Genomic DNA, 22,014 nt, shown 5'->3' on the forward strand with positions numbered 1-22,014 from the left:
CACTTCATTGGGAAGGTCAATAGGTAACGCACGCACACAAAAAATTGAACCTGAAATGATCCTGGGAAGGAATTACGACCTCTTAAAGCTGAAAAGATTCTCCAGATGTTTACAACGACAAAGAAAAAAAAATTGCGTACATTTTTTGAGAGCAGATTGCACAGAAAGGCGACCGGACAGTTCATCGTTGATGGGTAATTGTTAAAGAGAAGAATGCAGGAAGTAACAATTTATCATCGCCCATTACAGATTTCAAAGACGTAATTGCTTGTGAAATTAGAGACGAAAAGGGATTGCACTTAGAAAAAAAACTTCTACCAAAACGGGATTGCCTTTTTTAAAAGTTATATATACCATGAGCAATCGCGAAGATCTGGCAAGTCGAGTTGTTCTTCATGAACATCATCATGAAGAACAAATATGCGAGTTATAATTAAGTAAAAACTACGGTAGCATTAAATGCTCTATCTTAAGAAATATCGTAAATATTGCCGTTCACGATGACTAGTTTGCTTAATAACTACAAATATTACGCATTACACCAAATCTCCCATTATTATTAACCGTACTGCAAAAAAAAAGACCATGAGAAATTCCTGTTGGTAATTGGGTAAAAATTTGATGTAAATGGGATTTAAAAGCTGCCATTAGTTCCTATGTCAGTGCTGACTGGCATCTTAGTCAGTTTTGTGCTTTATTATTGGAGGAAGAAATCGCACGTGCGATAATGGCCATCTAATTCTTTCCATTGAACAACATGCCGTTTTTAGATATTTTTTCGACGGTTTCAATTTCTTAGAAAAAGAAACAAAACTATTGTCTTAATGTCACAACAAAATTCAATTAGTTCAGTTACAGAGACAACCGAAATAAATTTAAAATATTGTTTGGCATTCATACCTTTACTCTAGTAGAAGCGCAAGGCAGGACTCCTAACGCGATATTAATGGGCATTTCTATACCGGTTCATGCAATCAATAGCAATGCGGTCAAGAACACAATAGTGCTTGAAACAGCCAACGACAATTGACATACCTCAGCAGACAAAGTTGTTCACCACAGTTAATCAGAAGAGGAGAAATGCGTCCACCAAAGAAAGGTCGATGAGAAAGATAATACGTTATTATAAGTAAATACGAGAGAATAATTCATCGTTCATCAGCTATGTTGGTGACGTCATGACAGATTGCGAAGACACTGATTTGCGTTCTCTAGGATATTGCAATAGGCCTTCAATATTAAATCCCTTCATTACTAGACGCCTGAAATGCAAGATGCTTTCATTAATAGATACCTTCAATATAATTCTAATAATTTCATCTACGATGCCAACGCATTGCACTGTTAAAAGATACCTCAGCAAACTTTTTGTAGCAATGCTACAGAATAAAAGAAACCAAACTGTTGAGTAATAGAGTCATGAATATGATTTTTGATGCTACCTAGTAACGATGAACGTTAGTTTTTAACGAGTTCCATCAATAAAAGATACGCCACAAATGTTGGTCTAAATAATACAATAACGCAATTTTGTTACATGCACAACTTTGTTAACTAGGCAACAAGTTTTTATCAATAACATAACACAACATAGTGATGGCGCTGAAGCGTAGGCCTGATGTGGCCTGTCGCCGACTCTTGAACTTTTCGTGACTTGTTCATAGATCTAAAATCGTGTCATTTGACCGGATCTTTTCATGACTGGCGATAGTTTGAAGAAGCTACTAGACTTCCACCGGGTTCGATATGGTGCTAGGCATTTCAATTCTGAACATATATTTTTCCATAGCTTTATCTAGTCTGTTCTTGAACGCGTTCATACTTGGAGCGCCAACGATGTCATCGGGGAGGCTGTTCCACATGTCGGTGATTCGAAGCGAGAAGAAATTTTGTCGCGTGGAGATAATAGATTATCTTTAGTTCCGCGTTCCGGAACAGAAATAATTTGAGGCTACGTGTGTTAAGTAAGGAAACACACGTACAAATTGGCTACATATAACCAATAGAATATTTAGTTACATTACTTAAGACAGCAATAATTTTAGTCAACAATAATGATGCAACAAGAGGTTAGTGAAGGCATCAAGGGAGGCACTTGGATTCATGAGCTAACTTCAGAGCAACCAATAAATCAATTCCAAAGCGAACGTCAAACAACGTAAATGTCTAAGAACGAATCAAGTCTTCAAAAGCTTGCTAATACGAGTAATTCTAAAGTAATTCTATGATTATTTATATATGGTCTAACATCCCTTCTTTCATGAGCTCATAAAAAGAATTATTTCATGGCAATTCTATAATAAATATGATAACGAGTTTCCCGTTTATTATTACCTTCGTGAGCTCAGTAACAGAAGTAATTCCATAGCAATTCTATAATTATTTCATTATAAACTAGTTTGCCGTTTGGTATCAATATTGCAGAATAGAAATATTCTTATATCTTGAGTCTCTCTGGGCAACGAATGAGTGGCGTATAAACCAGAACTACATCCTTATTCCTGAGCTATTACATATAAAACAAAACTTATACTTCTAATTACCCCAAGTAAACTAATAACTAAAATTGTTGCATCCATAAAAACTTCCCATAAATGAACGAAAACATTGAACGAAATCAACACCAAAACATGCGACCGTAAATATACGACTAACGATAACTACGAACGGAACGAGAAGCACAATATAGAAGAAAGCGACACATGAGTAAACGACAATCGTGGAACATCGAAAATTCAATTATCAATATTGAGAAGTTTTTAAACGGCCAGATGAGGTTGAAACATCAATTCAATCAGATTAGGTATCTATTAGGATTTTCATAAGAAAAAAAAATAATTAAATATACGTTTATCCGTCAATAGTACTTGGTGGAACCAAGCAGTTTATTTAAAGAAAAAAATAATGAGTAACTAGAACTCTTGTGATGAAGAACAGCGATTATTACCCTCAATTTCGGTAAGTTTATGCACACAGAGGAATGAGGGAGACTTTGTCCAAATAGCGATGCACTAATTGCACTAGTAAGGGTGGTCCGCCGTTTTGCCCGATACAAAGGCGTATTAGTACTACCAAGTAGAGGTACTTGTAGTACTAATGTAATAGAGGTACTTGTAGAAGTGTGTCGTTATTTGAACAATATGACACCTTAATTTGTCTGAGTGTATGTTGCTATTATTCAGACCAAGCAGGTAACGGCATTTGTAACGGAATATCAACTTGTTAAACTAACACTAAACTTTCCATCAGATCAATAAGCGAGCTCATCGCTCTATTGTTGCCAGGAGTCTTTTTTTGTATCCCACCATTTGACACGAGATAATTAACACAAGCGTAAACACTATCAAAACAAAAACGAATTCACTCAATTCTCCAATTGCCTATTTGTCACTACAAATCTTCCAAGCTTCCATTTCAATGATAAGTTTTAGTCGTCAAATCAACTACATATCATAACGCATTAACTGGAGACTCTTTACAAAGAAGTTAGAATATATTGATCATATCTCAAAATTACTCGAACTATAGAACGCGCATTAACCCTGACCTGCAGCGTATGCCTCTACTAATTACTCACAATTATTGGCGAGCGCTAACGTGAAATTAAAAAGTACAATAAAATTACGTCGCATATAAATGGGAAAGCTGCAGAAAAAATCACAACCACAACAGCACATAGGTTACTGAATTATACCTCAATGATATAAAGCTGAGATTCTTACTCTGAGAAAAGCAATGACTAAAGTAAGCTGCGTTGTACGTTCGTATATTTGGTGAGACAAAGCATGCTAGACACGTAAGCCAGAATACCCTAAATCATTACTGATGTAAGTCAAAATACCCTAAATCAGCCGTGACATATCACTGAAAGTGCCCTAAATCAGCCCTGACATGTCAGTCAAATACCTTTGCCTTATTTATCTTGCACACATGCGTCAATTACAGCAAAGTAACACAGGTTATAGCAGATCATAGTGACCAGATTTTGCCTCGTGCACAGATGTACGTGGAAAAGTAGACGGTAGAACTCAACAATATTTTGAGAGATCCATGGCCTATGTCTTGGCCATGGGCCTATGTCTTCAACGCCGACACTTCTATTCTATTCTATACACTTGAACACGTTTATTAACGTCACAAAATCATGAGCCTGTAAGTCAAAGTGATTATTTTTGGCCATTCGCTTACTAATAATAATCGGAGATGTCGTTGATATCGACCATTCACACACAATAAGCTTGCATCAAGACTTGGATTGGTACATTTATGCTGCACGAACGGCATCAAATAAAAACTTTTAGTTTCGACAACTGCTGGGAAATGTTTCGTACAGGGAAAAATACCAGGTAGGAATTCAAAACGCTTCAGCAAAAGATTTGAGCAGATGAATCATATAGTGCAAAACAAGAGAGAAATAAATATTAAGTGGACATTTGGGACTTCACACGTTACGACGTATTCATTATTTGCGACATGACTTCAACATATCAAGACATAAAAACCTCGGCCTCACAACAAGTCCCAACGTAACATTGGTTTTACGAGCAAAACAATTCCATTATGAGCAAATTCATACAAATGTACTTTTAGAATCTTCAAGAATTCCTAGCAATTATGCAACTTTCTTTGTCTTAAACTATACATGAGCAGTCAAAATCAGGCATTCCATCTTCAAATACAACAAAGTTCCTTAAACACCACGAAACTAACTTCAAAGACGAAACAAATTTCAGATGCAAGCGGCACATCTCGAGCCACAAAAGTTGTGAGAAGAGACAAGAAGAATCCTAACTGCACGGAGCAGCCGTCCTACGTAGATTACTTAATGGGTAAATACCTCATATCCTGACTGACATTACCCCATACAGGTGATATAACCCCGTTTGAGAATTACCCCCATTATTACCTCATATTATGCGTTGTACGTTAGCTCATTTGGGATAATATAACCTCGTTTGACAACCATGACAATGGGCAAACAACCAATAACTCCACGGGGTAATATAACCCCGTTCGGGAACCATGACCCTGGTGTCACACCCCAGCAAACCGAAGATGGTGAGAAAGAAACCGAAGATCGTCGGGCAGAAACCAGCAGCAGAAGAGCAGGTCGGAGACCTCACTGCAGGGAGCAGCCGCCCTCGGGGTCCTCGCCTTTGCGCATGAGCTGCTGCTGGAGTTTGCGACGCCGTTTCAACGCCTCTACGTAAACCTCTCGGTTGAACTGGCCCGCGTTCAGAGGTACGCTGTTCAAAGATAGTAAATAATTAAAAATTGTACACATTTACTGTCAGTAAATATACTATGAAAGATATTCAAATGTCCGTAAATCTGTCAGCCAATAACTGACGACTTTCAAAACTAAACCCACCAGTCAAACAGTCAAAAACAAAAATTCTCTTGCTACGTGTACTTGAACACGTACTTGTACTTGAGATCCAGCCCCAAAACAATAAAATGAGTAAATTTGAAAAGATTTTCAAAATATTCTTACCGATCACTGGAGGTTTTATAGACACAGGTAATAATTTTAAAGTCACTTTCTCAAGACTACTAAGGAAGAACATGTGTTAAAGGGTTGCCAGATGTTCAGTGCTAATGTCAAAGAAGCGAAAAATGTCGCTTGTGATAATTCGTATTGTGAGGTGACATTGTGACAACTGTCAGGAACTGTTTTCCAGAGGATATTGCGTATAATATCGACCAGTGGATATTATGTCCCCGACTACATATTGTATGTTATTGTAATCAAATAATATATCGTCAGCACCAAACTGTCAGTAAGAGGTATCTAACAAAGACGTCATGCATGTGGACAAGGCGTGGTGTGCGTGGACAAAGGCATGGTGCGTATGAACAAAGGCGTGGTGCGGGTGAACAAAGGCGTGGTGTGTGTGAATAAAGGCGTTGTGCGTGTGAACAAAGGCGTTGTGCGTGTGAACAAAGGCGTGGTGCGGGTGAACAAAGGCGTGGTGTGTGTGAATAAAGGCGTTGTGCGTGTGAACAAAGGCGTGGTGCGGGTGAACAAAGGCTTGGTGTGTGTGAATAAAGGCGTTGTGCGTGTGAACAAAGACGTGGTGTGTGAACAAAGGCTTGGTGTGTGTGTGAATAAAGGCGTTGTGCGTGTGAACAAAGGCGTTGTGCATGTGAACAAAGGCGTGGTGTGTGAACAAAGGCGTTGTGCGTGTGAACAAAGACGTGGTGTGAGAACAAAGGCGTGGTGCGTGAACAAAGGCGTGGTGCGTGTAAACAAAGGCGTGGTGCGTGTAAACAAAGGCGTGGTGCGTGTAAACAAAGGCGTGGTGCGTGTGAACAAAGGCGTGTTACGGGTGGACAAAGGCGTAGTGCATGAGGACTGACTCGTCTTTGCCAGGTCTGATCTTGCAGCGGTAGAGACCCCAGACGGGCTTGTGGTCTGAAGACCGGAACATGGGGCTACTGTCGTACTCCAGGCAGCTGATGGACGACCTCGGCGACTGTAGGCATGTAAAACGACCTTTTTAGCTAGTATTAATCCTGTCAATAGTTCAATGGCTTTAACCCTACTTGAGTACTCATGCCAATAGTTCAATCATTTAACCATACAGTGGACGCGTGCTAAAAACTGACTAGATTAGTGGCGTTTCGGTCAGTTTCGCTACGGTCGATTTTCGTACGCATGGATTATTACCTACATATGTATCCGCAGAAAAGATAAATGACACCTTGAAGAAGTAATAATAACATGACGAATGTCTCGTTCACACATCAATTGAAACGTTGTACTTCTACCAGTTCAGGACTGAGCACAAAAATGTTAATAACATGGAGAATATTGCAAAATATGAGTAATAGTAACATAATAAGGACCTTGAAAAGAATCCTGTCAGTGTAGGAGGGCACACGCTGCTTGCTGGATGAGTCGTAGCTGTCAGTGCCAGGGTCGAACTTAAACGTCGGAGCAAAGGTGATCTCGCCTTCCTCAAAATCGATCAAGGTTTCCCCTGAGAAGGAAATAACCTATGAAGTAGTATTATACAATAGAAAAATTAAAACACCGGTATTTTATTCCTAATTATCTACGGTACTTATATAATTGTAGTTAGAAATCGGCTTGTGCAAGAAGGGATAAAAATAGAGAGGATTACTCCAAAATAATTCACAATGCGATTGTCATCCTCACAGAAAATCGTACACAAATTTAGTGATGACTACGTACAACATAAACCGCTACCGATGATACTATGCCATCCAAAACATGGTTATCATCGTTAGTAGTGTTAACTGAATAGTAATATTAACTCAGCAGATGAGAGCCTTACTGCAAAAATCTTGGTACAATTTTCCTAGCTAACTAGTAATATACCCGTAACTGGCACGTGAGTAGGTACTTTAGTTGAGACATTAGTGTACCATTTACGTGGGTAACTATTTATATTATCAGTCTGCTTAAATCGCCACTTCACAAGAAATTTAAAAGCAAAGAAAATGCCAAGTAAATTCACAATATCGATGTTGAAAACGTTTCGGAGTCCAGCTCTATCGTTAGTTCGACACTCTAAAAAATGAATACAATCATTATAAACTTGTAATTAATTATAATTATAATAAATCATTTATTGGTAAGTAGTACTAATTACGAGCAGGTGCGGACCTTTCTTCCTGGCGCAGGTGAGCTGGTCCCACTGCAGCAGGTGGGGCACCGTGCCAGGCTCGTGCACGCCCCCACTCAGCTTCTCGAGGACGTGGTCGCGGTTGGCGACAAGACGGAAGTTCAGGTCACCCAGCCAGAACACGCAGTCAAAGCGCTTCGTCGCGTCTGAAATGCATCACATCAACATTTACTGAGCAAGCAATGCATTAAATAAGCTCTCATTGAACCTGCAATGCTCTGAGTGAACTCTCAATGAGCCTACAGTACATAAAATAAGCTCTCAATGAGCCTGCAATGCTTTGAGTGAACTCTCAATGAGCCTACAGTACATAAAATAAGCTCTCAATGAACCCGCAATGCTTTGAGTGAACTCTCAATGAGCCTACAGTGCATTAAATAAGCTCTCAATGAACCTGCAATGCTCTGAGTGAACTCTCAATGAGCCTACAGTGGATTAAATAAGCTCTCAATGAGCCTGCAATGCTCTGAGTGAACTCTCAATGAGCCTACAATGCATTAAATAAATACTAAAAAAGCCTGCTGCAGTGATTGTACCCGGAATGAGCCTGCACTGGTGGGTTTGCAATAAAAGGTAAAGGTAAAATGAAGCACTACTAAGAGAAGTGTGAAAAAATTCAAAGAACTGCAGCAATAATGACGAAAGTGTGATAATTTCTATTCAAATGACGCACTTATCAGTGGAGTTGATCACAGATCAGTGAGATGTGAAGAGAACGGAAATGCCAAGAAAAGTATAAAAAAGATGACAAGGTGACAGCACCTTTGTGCTTGTGTTTGACGGGTAGCGTGCGCGGCAGGTCGAGCGCGTGCGAGATGTTCTTGATGTTCTGGATGCGCTGCGCGCATTTCTCCTCGTGGGCAAACAGGTGCGAGTTTATGAATAAGAATTTCGTACCTGTAACAAATACAATTTTTCAAGTCACGTGAGTTCGATTTTCATCTAAATAGTTAAACTGTCCAGTAAACGCTTTACTCCATAGGTTTAATTCATCATACAAATAGATTTCCACAATAAAATATGATTTTCAACCAAGTAAAATAACTAAAATAAATGTTTTGGGATGGGTTATTATTGCACATTATCGAGTTGATTTGTTCATTTTTTAGGTGATAGACAAGCGCTAGACATCATATAAATCCATTATAATGATTGAACAAAACTCACCAAAAAACTGGAAAGCAATGGCGGTGGCTCCTTTTGTTTTAAAATATGTGCCTGGACGCAAGCTGTGATAGCCTTCCTCCGGAGCTGTGGAACGATCAAAACGGATTAATAACATAACATGTAGGTTTAAAGAATTACTCAACTTTATGCCGTTACAAAGCAATCCTACCCACTGGATCGTAATCATACTACTTTCGAAACAAATAAAAATAAACAAATGCTAATCAGCTTTATGAAACTCTTTGTCAGAGTCCGGCTAACATCAAATTACCAATTGAGCTATAATATTTTGGTACGAAATGCTTTGGTCACTTCAGAGGAGTATTTCGTAACACCCGTACCAACAAAACCATGACCACCTCAAATTGGTGTAAAGTTTCATTCGTGAACACAACATCCGTAGTTGCACAGTACCGGTACCTCTAAACAAGTCAGTTCTATACCCTCAGCTTAGGGTGCATCATTTTCTTTCATCACTTTCACAAGTAGGCACATTACTTTCAACGGTGTGGCGTATTAATTTCTTAAAGTCGGGGCAACACTTGCACACGTCTTGTACACTTCATTCGTCGATAGCTCAAAAATAAAGGAACCCAGATTATTTTACGCTACATTGACTTTGATGAGCGTAGACCCCCCGCTACTAGGTACACTCATTCGCTACACTTAATGCTCTTTCACGCTGAAAGGCACTCCTCGCAACTATGTACTCCCTTGCTATTATTTACACTGTTCCACTACTACGTATGTATTCCTTCGCAACATGATCCATTCCCACGCTACTGAGTACAGTACACTATCCCGCTACTAGGTACACTATCTCGCTATTATGAACGAACTCGCTTTTATATGCTACGACGTACTTGTGAAGAACCAGATGAGGTCGCGCCTGACGAAGATGTTCAGATGTAGGATGCCGAGAGCTGCGGACGTGAGCAGCACGTGTTGCTGACCTACGCAGGACTGAAGTCGAACCTGCAGGAATTGTGCATCTCAGAATGTGGTACAAATGCTATGCAGGGTTTGAAGACTGAGGAGTGAAGAATGGAATGAATGGAGTACAAGAGGGTTAAAGAAAATAGTTAGAATGCATGATGATTAGAAGGACATCGAAAATTGAGGAGTAAAGGAGAGAAACAGAATGACACCCAAATTTTTGAATGCTTGGATTAGTATTCAAGTTCAAACAAAACTCCATAAGAGATCATGGTCCATGGGAACGAATGTGTGATGATCATGTAAGAAGCTAAGTAGATTAGAAACCATAGTTATACAACTAAAATTAAATTTAAAACAGTTAAAAATAAATTCCGATTGGATAATTTCTCCATTTATGAGGAAAGTGACGACCTACCTCCCAGGCTCTTCTCTCAACGCCGGACTCTTGCGTGCCCACGACGTAGATGTGAGGAACCTCAGCCAGCTCCCGTCCCAGCTGCAGGTGGTCCAGGGCGGCAGGGGGCTCCTGTGTGAGCTTGGTATTATACACATGTATATTTTGTATGGAAGCGATATGGAAGTGATAAACAGTAATGCCAAGCTTCATCAAAAGAAGACAGTTGTCATTGCAAAAATGTGCGTTTAACAGCAGATATTTTAAGTGGACGTTGGATCTGCGCAGATGACTTGTGGCGACGAGCGTCTGGGTAGAGAAACTGTCCAATATTCACTTGTGCATTTATTTGCTGAGCCGCGATGTTTAAGAGTAGTTTATATGCAAAACCCATACAATAAAAAAGATCAAGGAGGCTCAACACTACGGCTACTCCCCACAAAAACAGGGGTGTACAACAAAAGTAAATTAACTAAACACAAAATGAATGCATGAAATAGACAAAATGCAGAAAACAGAAACAGGATGCAAAAGGAAGCAGGTAAGTAGGAACAAATTTATTTATAGTTCTAGTATATAACAGACCTAATAGAAGCAGGATCTAAGCGGTCACCCACCTTTCCGTTCATGTTCCAGGTGGCGATGAAGACGGTGATGTCGCGGTCTGGCAGGACGCTGTCCAGCTCCCGGGGCCCTAAGAGGAAGTCCAGGCCTCCATACAGGTAACTCCTGCAACACAAACCCATCTTAATACATGCTCGGACGATAACTATTATTACATTTTTAACTCGAATTGCAGCATTAAAATACGTAAATACTTGCTCACACGGTACGTATTATTAAATTGAATTGCAGCATTAAAATACGTAATTAAGCTCTGAAAAGATTGGCCTTGATACAAGTAACATGTGTAGGATAAACGCAAGTGTTATCTGTAGCTATCAATGCCAGTATGACTCGACTCGTCAGTGACATAATTACTGAGATCCAACTTCCACTATTAATTAAATTCAGTAGTATCGCTATATATGTACATGCCGGTACGACTCATTACATCATTGGTTCAATTATTCAGAAAAGATTTAGTGATACCACAGCACACAAAAGACGATCCGCTCATAGAACCGTAAGACCCAACCGTAAGAGACAACCGTAAGACAAGACCGTAAACCAAACCAGTCTACTAAGCCCACCTCGCCTACCAAGCCAAACAACCTAATAATAATTTATTCACTCCATTAATACCAAATTGCAACAATAATTTGCATTAACACACAATTTAATCAATGTGTGGTATGGTAACTAGTGGTACGGTAATTATTAATGGTGCATGCTAATGGTACATGCAGCACCATTACATTAAAATGCACTGCATCAGTACTGAAACACATACAAAATTACCATGCAATTCCTAAAAATTAGCATGCAAATCCTAAAAATTAGCATGCAAATCCTAAAAATTAGCATGCAATTCCTAAAAATTAGCATGCAAATCCTAAAAATTAGCATGCAATTCCTAAAAATTAGCATGCAAATCCTAAAAATTAGCATGCAAATCCTAAAAATTAGCATGCAAATCCTAAAAATTAGCATGCAAATCCTAAAAATTAGCATACAAATCCTAAAAATTAGCATGCAAATCCTAAAAATTAGCATACAAATCCTAAAAATTAGCATACAAATCCTAAAAATTAGTATACAAATCCTAAAAATTAGCATGCAAATCCTAAAAATTAGCATACAAATCCTAAAAATTAGCATGCAAATCCTAAAAATTAGCATACAAATCCTAAAAATTAGCATACAAATCCTAAAAATTAGCATGCAAATCCTAAAAATTAGCATTCAAATCGTAAGATACATCTTAAGATTATAGTTGGCCTAAACAAAGCACCTGGCGCGCATCTCTGAGGTGTTGATGGCACCCAAGATGGCGGCGGTGGCAGAGCTGGTGGCAGGTTCCTCATATTCTTCCTGGTCGTCCTGCAGGTCCAGACGGTCCAGCGACCCAGACGGGCTCACCAGCAGGGGACTCTGGCAGGGGGAGTCGCTGGGGGTGATCGTGCCGCTCGTACTGGCCACCATCGTGCCTGAAGTCCAGTCAATTAATTAAATGAGGTACAGGGAGTTAAATAAAAAAATATAACTCTGTACTCACTGCAGTGAGTGACAGAGAGCGCATTTTCTCGTCGACGAAAACGTGACGTCACGGACGGACAGACAGACGGACAGACGGACATGGCGAGAACAACAGCGCCTTTTTCCATAAATGAGAAAATGCGCTAAAAAGTGCTAAAATTGTTGAAATTAAATTAATATTTGCTATGCTTGCAGTGGAGCCAATTAATTAATTGAATAATAGAATTGTATCGCTGGTATTGAAAATAATTAAGCCGGCAGGATGGCCCAATTATCCTAATAAAATTAATGCTGTAAGAAAATTAACGTTACTGGTGTCATAGGTTATATTGCAGTGAACCATAACTCAGCACGCGACTATCGTTCTATACCTTATCAGCAAACCGCACTTCGTGACGTATGTGGGTCACAATTACACGTCTCGGCTCATCCTTTATAGCCTTTAATAATTAACGAACTACAAATATATCCGGGGTAAAGAGGGTAAACTTTCTGAAGTGAACCATGCAGACAGAGCTCTCCTCATGATATTATTTGAATATCAGAAACGAACAGTCAGAGTGGCAGTATAGTTTAGAAGGCTCTGCATGACCATACTGGGCACATGGAGCAGACTGATTGTTCGGGAATTGTTTGCAATAAATATTTTAAATAAGTATTGTAATCAAATAATGTCATGATAATTTGTATCATGATTATTTATAGGACAGCATGGAGTCTGACCTATGGCGGCAGCCACGCCTGGCAGAGATGCCGCGCCACCGCTGCCCCAGGACTGCGGGCGACCCGTGCGCTCTAGGCCCGCCTGCGTACATTTAATTATCATTATATTCATTATAATTACATTAATTATAATTACATTAATTATAATTATATCAATTATAATTCAATAATAACATACTGAACAAGTCCGTCTGCGGGACACCGGGTGATACACAAACTTGGTAACATTAAAATTATTGTAAAGGAATACCTAAAATGGAAATTAGTGGATATATTTATACATTACTGAGAACTATGAAAATTATTAATGAATTTTATTTGAAAATAAATTATTTATAATTTAGAGACACTACAAATTAGTGGTAAATTTTAATGAAATATTAAGACAAGGTAAGCTCATATCCACCTGAGGGAGATGAACTATTAATTAAATTAAAGAAATCCTAAACTTGATTATCGACACGATCTCAAACGGAAAAAATGAAAAACAGGACAAGAAAAAAACGAAAAAAAAATCGACATAAATCAATGAAAATTGAGAGGATATAAATCAGTGCCTGCACATAGACTATAGGGTCCCTGTATATACTGTATAAGTTATTTTCACTGTATCAAGCAATTCCAATGTCCAATAGTCACTTTCCATTGAATAGAAAATTATGCTTGCGTTCATCAACAAGGAAACTAACTAAAATAACTCCTTCAGAAAGCTGTCTTAGAAAACATGGCCTACAAATGAAAATGAAAATTTCGTAGAAAAGAACGCTAAAACGTGTCATGGTCTTTGGTCGAATTGGACGAGATTCTATAACAAGCCAAAAAATACTTTATCCAAGATACGTGCCTAATTCAAAAATACTAATAACGGAATGGGATATGAACAAATGCATTTATGTGCAATTATAATAATTAATAATTAAAATATCGTAGAATTGTTGTTAAGCATTCAAATGAAAAATGTTCACTAAATCTCAAGGTAACACCCCCGGTAATAATCAAGCCAGTTAAGTGCAGAGCAGCTACAAGCATTTTATGGAAAACCACCCAGTTAATAAGAGTTAATTTTGGAATAAGATCTGGTAAAATGCTTTTACATAATGAAAGGATTTTATACAATGGTTTTTAAAGAGATTATTTAATGATTGATGAAATGATTTAACAGAATTAAGTACCCGAGACTTTTTGTCACATATTAATTAAAAAGTTTGTAGTCCATAGAATGAGTCCATCTTAATGAAATAATTAACAATTAAATTAATTATAATTAAATTATTAATTAACAAGTGCATATGGTGCACATGCACTCAACTCAAGTGCACGCATGCATTTCAAGTGACAGAACGAACCGAATAAACGTTCATCTGAAGAGTAGGCATTCTATTTAATAATTTTACTGAATTTGAATTTCATAAAATCCTAAGTGCCTCTGTATAAATATACTTGTCTAGTATAAATCGTGTAGGTGACATAAGTTCTTTATTAGTGAAGCAGAGACCTTATTTTGAAACGTGATTAAACTCACTTGGCTCAAAGATGACTTCGAGCGATAAAGTGCCTCAGAAATCGACTTTAATCAAGATCCAACCAATAAGTTGTTTACTCTTCAAATCAAGATTATCTTAAGTGAGTGCAACGTTCGTTTGATAAATTTTTCACTAACTCTCATACCAGTGAGGCTGGAGACAATCATTGAACAAATATTTCGTCACAAACCTTTTTATTTCTCAGTACAGAAGGCATTTCTTGGCCAGACGCAGGTAAGGCGGCGCTGCTTTGCTGACCAGTACTGGGCGGTGAACCCATACCAGGTTGGGGCTCGGGAGCGATGCCATTAACTTTCTTATGAAGAAACAGTTGAGCATTTCTGTTTCTGTTGACCCGATCTTTGCGATTGGGTCGTGACTCTTTAGGTCGTAACTTAACTTCCCATTCATTGGTGTTATCTTCAAGAGATAAAAGGCTGCCATGCTTGGCAGACTGAGCGTCGGAGGTAACAGGATCTCGTGCCGTGACCGGGGGAGACGAGCTGCAACGTACAGCGCGTCTCTTTGCCGGTGACGTGACAGTGTCGGGCTTTGGTCTATGCTTCGGGGAAAATGTTATATCGTTAATACTAGATTTTTCTGACTTATTATCATGACTCGAACTTCTGGAGCTCTCGTCGTTGAGTGCGGAGCTGAAACAAGACATAACAGAATCCTGAGAGTTCCCTGAAGATGAAGAACCTAAAGCCCTATGCACCACAGTCGCTCGTCCCGATGAATTGGAAGATACTAGAGAACTTTGAATTGAAGCTGATGCACATGCAGATGAACTTAAAGATTGGTCAGATGAAGCCAGTTCTTTAGAAGACGATATGCTGATCGAGGCCTCGCACGTCTGAGTATTCGCAGTGCTGCTGATATGCCTACGCGAGTCACGAAAAGCTAAGCTCCTTGACACCGAAGGGCTCGGCTGCGTACAGGCACAGCGGTCAAGTTGGGCCATCAGCAATGGCAGACTAGCCGACGACGAGCTGGCTGACTTCAGAGGACTGGCAGACTTGGACGGAGTGCTGTTGCAGGTAGAGCCAGAGCTGTTCTGGCAGGCAGAAGGAGTGCTGTTCGAGCTATTCTGACTGACAGAGGCAGCGCTGTCAGCCTCACTCTGAGGGGAGCTTGTGTCCAGAGACACGCTGGACGAGTTCTCCCTGCTGGAGTGAACTGAACTGCTTGGAGAAACGCTGCCTCCTCGCAGCCGTTGCAAAGTCTCACCAAGACCTTTCTTCTTCTTGCGTAATTTAGTTTTCTTCTCACTAAAATTAAATTTAGTTTGGCCAGTAGTAACAGGAAACTCGTTATAAGCTAAGGGAGATTTAGGAAGCAAAACCAGTTGATCACCATTAATATCGGACACAATAAACCTGCCATTGAGCCCAGAACCACACAAGTTAGATGCAAGAAAAGCTTTGTCTTTCCTGGGTGAGCATTTATCTTTGTTGAAGTGCGAGCGTGGAAGAGGAACTGGGGGATAGGAAACAGGCATGTTTGAGGGGGGAATAGCCCCAGCCCTGGTGGAACTGTTGCGATAACTGCCACTCTGAGGGTAGGGGCCACTCTGAGGGTAGGTGCCACTCTGAGGGGAGGCGCCACTTGCCACATTGAGGGAGCCAGGACTGCCTGACGCAGGCGGTGAAGATGACAGGACGGGGCTGCATGACCGAGCTGGACTCACCGAGCCCGGCGTGTGGCGACCTCCCTGTACACGCGTGTTAATAGCTAATGTGTAGTAACTAACAAGACTTAACACTGAACTAGCATCAATGCTAACCTAAGATAACTAACGTGAAACTAAGTTGTAATAACTGGCATGCACTTGAGTATTATAACTGGAGCAAAAAGAATAAACTTAACTAATGGGCCGCTAAAGTGTAATAAATAGGACCAGCCTATTAAATAATGACTGGAAAAATAAATCATGGATAAAACACAGCCACTACGCACGTACACCAAAATGGGGCAAAACACTGCAATAGTAGTACTATAATTATTGAGAAACAGTTACGGAAAAAGATTCTCAGCAGATAACATTTCTTTATGTTTGTCTTGCTGGTGAAACTATAATTAGACTCTTAAGAAGAGAAATCCAGAAATTATTTCCGTATTTCTGAATTGACTATCACCGCACCCAAGCAGGTGAAGAGAAATAGTGAAATTTTCAATAGGTTTAAAAAAAAACAACTCCTGTGCTCTACATCAGCACACTAATACTGATATTTTTTTACGTTCAGCTTCTCGGGTTAATATTAGTAGGTACCTATTGTTATTTTAGTTTCTATTAATATTTAAGTGGATTAGGCTATGTCTGATCAATAGACACCCAGAAAGTCTGTGGTCCCACTTATACACATACCTCTTCAAGCGCGGTACCGGCGTTGGCAGGGACCACACAGAGGTTGTGTACCGCAGAGAAGGCTTCACTGAGCATGTTCAGTGAGCTCGAGCGCAGCAGCTGAGTGGGCACTGTGAGCTCTTTTGCTGAGCCGGGGGCGGCGGTGGCATAACTCCCACTCAGTCGACGTCTGCTGCTCTGCCTCCTGCTGGAGTCTGTGGAGTAATGAAGGAGTCAGTCAATGAAGTCTTGGCGCAATGCTTGCTGATGGAGTCTGAGGAGTAATGAAGAGTCAGTCCATTCTCAATATTGAGTCATTCAACATTGTCTTGGCGTAACGCTGGCTGCTGGAGTCTGTGAAGTAATGAATGAGTCAGTCAACAACATCATGCAACCAGGATGTTAAATTTAAAAATATATATCATTAAAAATAATATTGTTAAAATATACACGTATTCCTAAATTAATAATCACTGAAACAATATCTGGGGTTATATCCAAAAAGGAAAAGGGGCAAAACAATACACAAAATTGTGCCGGAAAAAACAATTTTGATAGCAATGAAATTAGTGAATTAATTGTAAAGTTTCTGATGACGGAACTGTAGGATTATTAGGAAACATAATTTGCACTTCCAAAGGATTTTTTGGAGACAATTCAATGTTGGAGGCTCAATTTAGGTCCTTGTTGTGAACTAGTCAGATGCAAGTTTCTTCCCAGTGCTGAAAGAGAAACATAAAGATGTTCTGACCTGAAGTGTGGTCAGCCTTTGACTCGCTGAGTCGTATGACAGGAGAGTGGCGGTCTGGAGAAGCATGTGCGCTGTTGCTTGTGCGGCCCAGGAAACGTCGGATGCTGCCGATGTGTCGGTTCAACAACCCAGTTGACTCCAACTCTGGATCACAGTTTAATAATCAGAACATCAACTAAGAAGAAAAAAAAATTTAGTTTAGTTGAAGAGAACCAAATAATTCAAGGGAATCTACTGTCTAAAATTATCAATTAAATCCAGACAATATTGCTTTCACACATGAAACAATTTTGGCACAAATGTTTTGGCCATCATTCACAAACAAAACACAGTTAAAATCAGCAGCAAATTTCATGCAATGATAAGTTAAACTCAAATCAAATGAATTTCAAATCCTTTTTGTAATAATAATGCAAAATGAAAAAAAAATGAATAAGCTTAATATAAAAAATTTACACTGGAAATTGTGCTCTGTAGAACATGTAATGTTCTTGCTTACATGAAGCACATCCCACACCAGCATCCAGCACAACACAAAAAAATTTTCATGCCACAAACAATAACTTTTCAGTGCATAATTCCTAATTTTACCCTAAAAAATAATTACTATGAAAAATGATTAAAACGGTATGCATAAAAAAAATGGTATTTGAAAGTTAAAGTCGTTCAAGAAGTCTATAATGCATCCATATACAATACATTATGAGCTTTCATGATTGATAAGTTGTATTTTCAAAAAATTGATTATAAAAGTAATGAAACCTTTTAGTATTTATAATTGCAATATCCATTCCCTATCAATAAATATGGATAATTTTTCATTATTTATAATCATTACTGTGTATATATAAAGTTTGTGTGATACAACCAGAACTACAAGTGTTACATGCACACATTAGATGGTGTTTGCTTCATGGCTAGGAAAGTTGTGCTCATACGGTATATAAATAAGAGAACATGTCGATTACAAAAAATAATTTCATAACTTGAGAAGAATAATTTGAAATGTGGCTAAAGTAAGATAGGTAATTGGAAGGGCCCTGTTTTTGGTGAAACAAAATAAGTTTTCTTGGCAAGTGTCATCTTTTGCTATTACTAGTAGAATTTTAGCAATAAATGCAAAGAAAGATAAATAGGTATACTACCTGTAGCTCTACTGCAGTTGAGATGAGCATAATCAACTAAATCCCCAAGGCTGTGAACACCAGGAAATGACAGCTGGTCCTTGTTCTCACATTTGTTTTCATTAATTATCTTGTCAAAGGAAGTTTTCTTAGCAGCTTTTGCACTCAGTGAAGCTATACTGTGAGAGTTGCTGTAGCTCTCACTGCTTGTCTCCATATCAAAACTCTCATCAAAACTGGCCAAAGGAGCATTGCTTAGTCTTGAGTTTTGTCCTGAAATCTTGGGGAACACCAAGTTTGGGTCTGGCTCTTCAAGAAAAAATTTCACGGATGAACTTTCTTTCCTAAAATTTTCAGATCTCTCATTTTTACTGATAGTAGCGCTAAATGTTGCATCATTTATTTGTTCACTGGCATAACCAGACTCTAGCTGAGCCCCTGCTTTGTGCTGATGAAGCTCCACATGTCCACAAACCATTTGTTCCGAAGATGCTGATTCCATTACAGTTTCAGTGGAAACAAAATTTGAGCTCAGTGACTTATTTGTGGGAATCAAAACTTTTGTACTGATGACATTTTTGGTTGCGAGCATCTCAGGAGTAGTTTTAAAATTTGAACGAGGAGGTTTGATTGGAGGATCATGGGCATTGCTGCGGTGAGAAGTGCAAGCAGTCTTGGCCAAGGTGAGGGAGGAGGGAGGGAGTGCAGGGTTTGTGAACACACAAGCTGTACAAATAAATTCATTCAATGAATAAACTAATCAGATTAGGTAGTTCCATTTCATACAACCAATAAAGAACATGCAACATGACTTTTATTGAATTGTTATAAATCAATGAAAATTGTCATGTGGCAACCTCAAGATTGTAAGAAAACATTTTATTAACAATTTATAAACACACTTAGTATATGGTTAAAAAAGAACACCAATAAAACAAACAACATTTTTTGTTTGCAGCATTAAAAACACAACACATGGTTATGTACCTATGTGTACACTGTTCAACAATATACTTATGAACTGGTCAATATGAAAAGATAAAGGACAAACTTGATCAATAAAAAATTTGACGTGATACTGGGCAACACAAAATTTCATCGAGTGGATGAAATATGATGGCCTAAATAAAAATAGCAGTTACTTTCAAATCACTATTCTGTGTGAACATTAAATAATATTGTCCACAAGCATCATGAGATAATAACAATCTTGATTAGGCTGGTATAGGTATATGGCTGAATAAACTTATTTGTTGTTGTTATTATGGGGATAATTTACTTTTAAGGACTAACAATCAAGGTAAAGAGTACCTACCTACAATGGCAGTCTTTTTGTTTTGAAACATTGTTAAAAATGACTACCATGCTACTTCAAAACCTGCTTATTTCAACTAAATAAAAGCAAGTCTAAGTTTATACTGCAATCAACCATTAATACATTCACATACCTCATACAATAAAGATATAAATCGTGGACAAAATTTGATGCAAGATCACAAAAATAATGAAAATATCACAAAATTGTTGAGCAAGATCACAAAAATAATGAAACAATCACAACATTTTTGAGAACATTACTAAGATAATAACAAATCACTTCACCTTTAGGTTTGGGAGCTTTATTCTGTGAGCTGCCAGTAAATTGAGAGAAGGTATTCTCTGATTCTGAGATGTTGCCCGTGCTGCTAGAGAGGCTTCGAGTCTTGGCAAGACGAGCTAAGCCAACTTTGTTAGGTCGACACGCAGAGCTAGAAAATGCCTTTAATGATGTAAAATTCTGTGTTAATTATTCATGGTTACGTTTTTTCAAGAAAATAGAATTTGTCCAAGCATACCAGCTTGCAGCATAAGTATATTTTAGGATTCATACTATACTATTCAATTGATGATTATTATCAACACTTATGAAAAAAATATTTCAAAAAAACAAGAAAAAGCATGTTTATTGACAACATTTTAGAAAAATGGCTCCATGAGTTAAAGTACAGGCATAACAATGTACACATCGTACATTGGTAAATATGATAATAAAGTATATACGTACAAGTCAAAATAAGTGACATACCTCCTTCGTCCATCTCGCATGGACTGGGAAGTTTCTTTCCTCTTACGGAGTGGAGAATCCATTTATAATGAAGAAAAAAATTATTGTCTTTTAAATATTTCTGAGAGTCTGGCTCAAAAATTTAGTAAATTAATAATCTCTATGATAGGTATATCAAGCATTGGTTGCACTGAGTTGCTGCCCACCTACCCAACCAGGCTGGGTTATTTAACATAAAAAACTTGGGTTAAAAAAAAATAAGAGTAAAAAGTGAGCTTTAAAGAAAACTTAAGAATGCATCAAAATGATCTAATGTTTGAATTTCAGAATGCAATAATATTGGATAGAAGCTATCAAAAATAAATCTATTAAGCATTCTTGAGCAAATTCAGACATCCCATACATGAATGGTGCAAGCCTCCAAAAAAATTTGTCATTGATTAGAGTCCTAAAACATTCCCACCCATTCAAAGTTACTGAAGCATTACTTGGTCCCCTAACTTGCTCTAGTCATTCAAGACCTATCCCAATAACATGAAATTAAATAATTGACCACCAGATATCTCCTTAATATCAAAGTAGTACATTCTGAGATTTTTGTAATTTTGTCTAATTTCTAGTCACTTATTAAGCAATTTATGAACACCATTGATAGAGAAATAAACTTCACAGAGAAATAAACACACTTCAAAGTACATGCTTGTTAGTGATTTCGGTCCTGTCTTACCCCATCTGACTATATATGCTTTAAAAGATTATTACTTCAGGGTTGATATTATTTTTGTGTTAACCAACTCAAAAGTCCATTAAACAAGTCACAAGAAAAATTAGTCATTACGGTAATAAAAGCCTACAGTCATGACTGTGGAATAAGGGGAGCAAAGTACTAACTACAATTTTGTCTGCTAGGTATGGTACCTATGTCATTTAGCCACTTCATATTTTGGCTCTTGGAAAGGACTCAAGTCTTAAAAGACTTGACAAAAGAAAGGCTGGTAATGAAAAAAGAAGATAAAACGCTCTAGGTATGTAAGTAATTTTTAGAATACTAGGTTTTTTAAGAACATGTGATTTTTTTAATTTTGCACAATTTAGCTTCCTATCTAAAAAGCAACTAGCAATACAATACGGTACTGACAATTTTGTCAGTAGGTACCGTACAACACCTTACCGTATCACTTAGAATAGTGAAAGTCTTAAGGTTTGGCACA

At 38.3% G+C, this 22,014-nt stretch overlaps 1 protein-coding gene across 1 annotated transcript; it reads right to left on the minus strand.

Annotated features, from left to right (window-relative positions):
* Positions 1–4,109: 4,109 nt before the first annotated feature.
* Positions 4,110–21,294, minus strand: LOC108667522. The gene is made up of 17 exons (XM_047884996.1): positions 20,825–21,294; positions 20,362–20,507; positions 18,781–19,485; positions 17,636–17,779; positions 16,906–17,099; positions 14,728–16,251; positions 13,015–13,096; positions 12,047–12,242; positions 10,770–10,881; positions 10,174–10,284; positions 9,683–9,794; positions 8,820–8,903; positions 8,415–8,549; positions 7,634–7,798; positions 6,850–6,983; positions 6,361–6,476; positions 4,110–5,246 (listed from the first exon to the last, which is right to left on the minus strand). The coding sequence occupies exons 1-17, from the start codon at positions 20,884–20,886 to the stop codon at positions 5,120–5,122; spliced, it is 4,149 nt and encodes a 1,382-aa protein (XP_047740952.1). The 5' UTR covers positions 20,887–21,294; the 3' UTR covers positions 4,110–5,119.
* Between the last annotated feature and the right edge of the window lie 720 nt (positions 21,295–22,014).

This window comes from Hyalella azteca, unplaced genomic scaffold (assembly GCF_000764305.2).
Source record: "Hyalella azteca isolate HAZT.00-mixed unplaced genomic scaffold, Hazt_2.0.2 contig16679, whole genome shotgun sequence".
NCBI lineage: Eukaryota > Metazoa > Arthropoda > Malacostraca > Amphipoda > Hyalellidae > Hyalella > Hyalella azteca.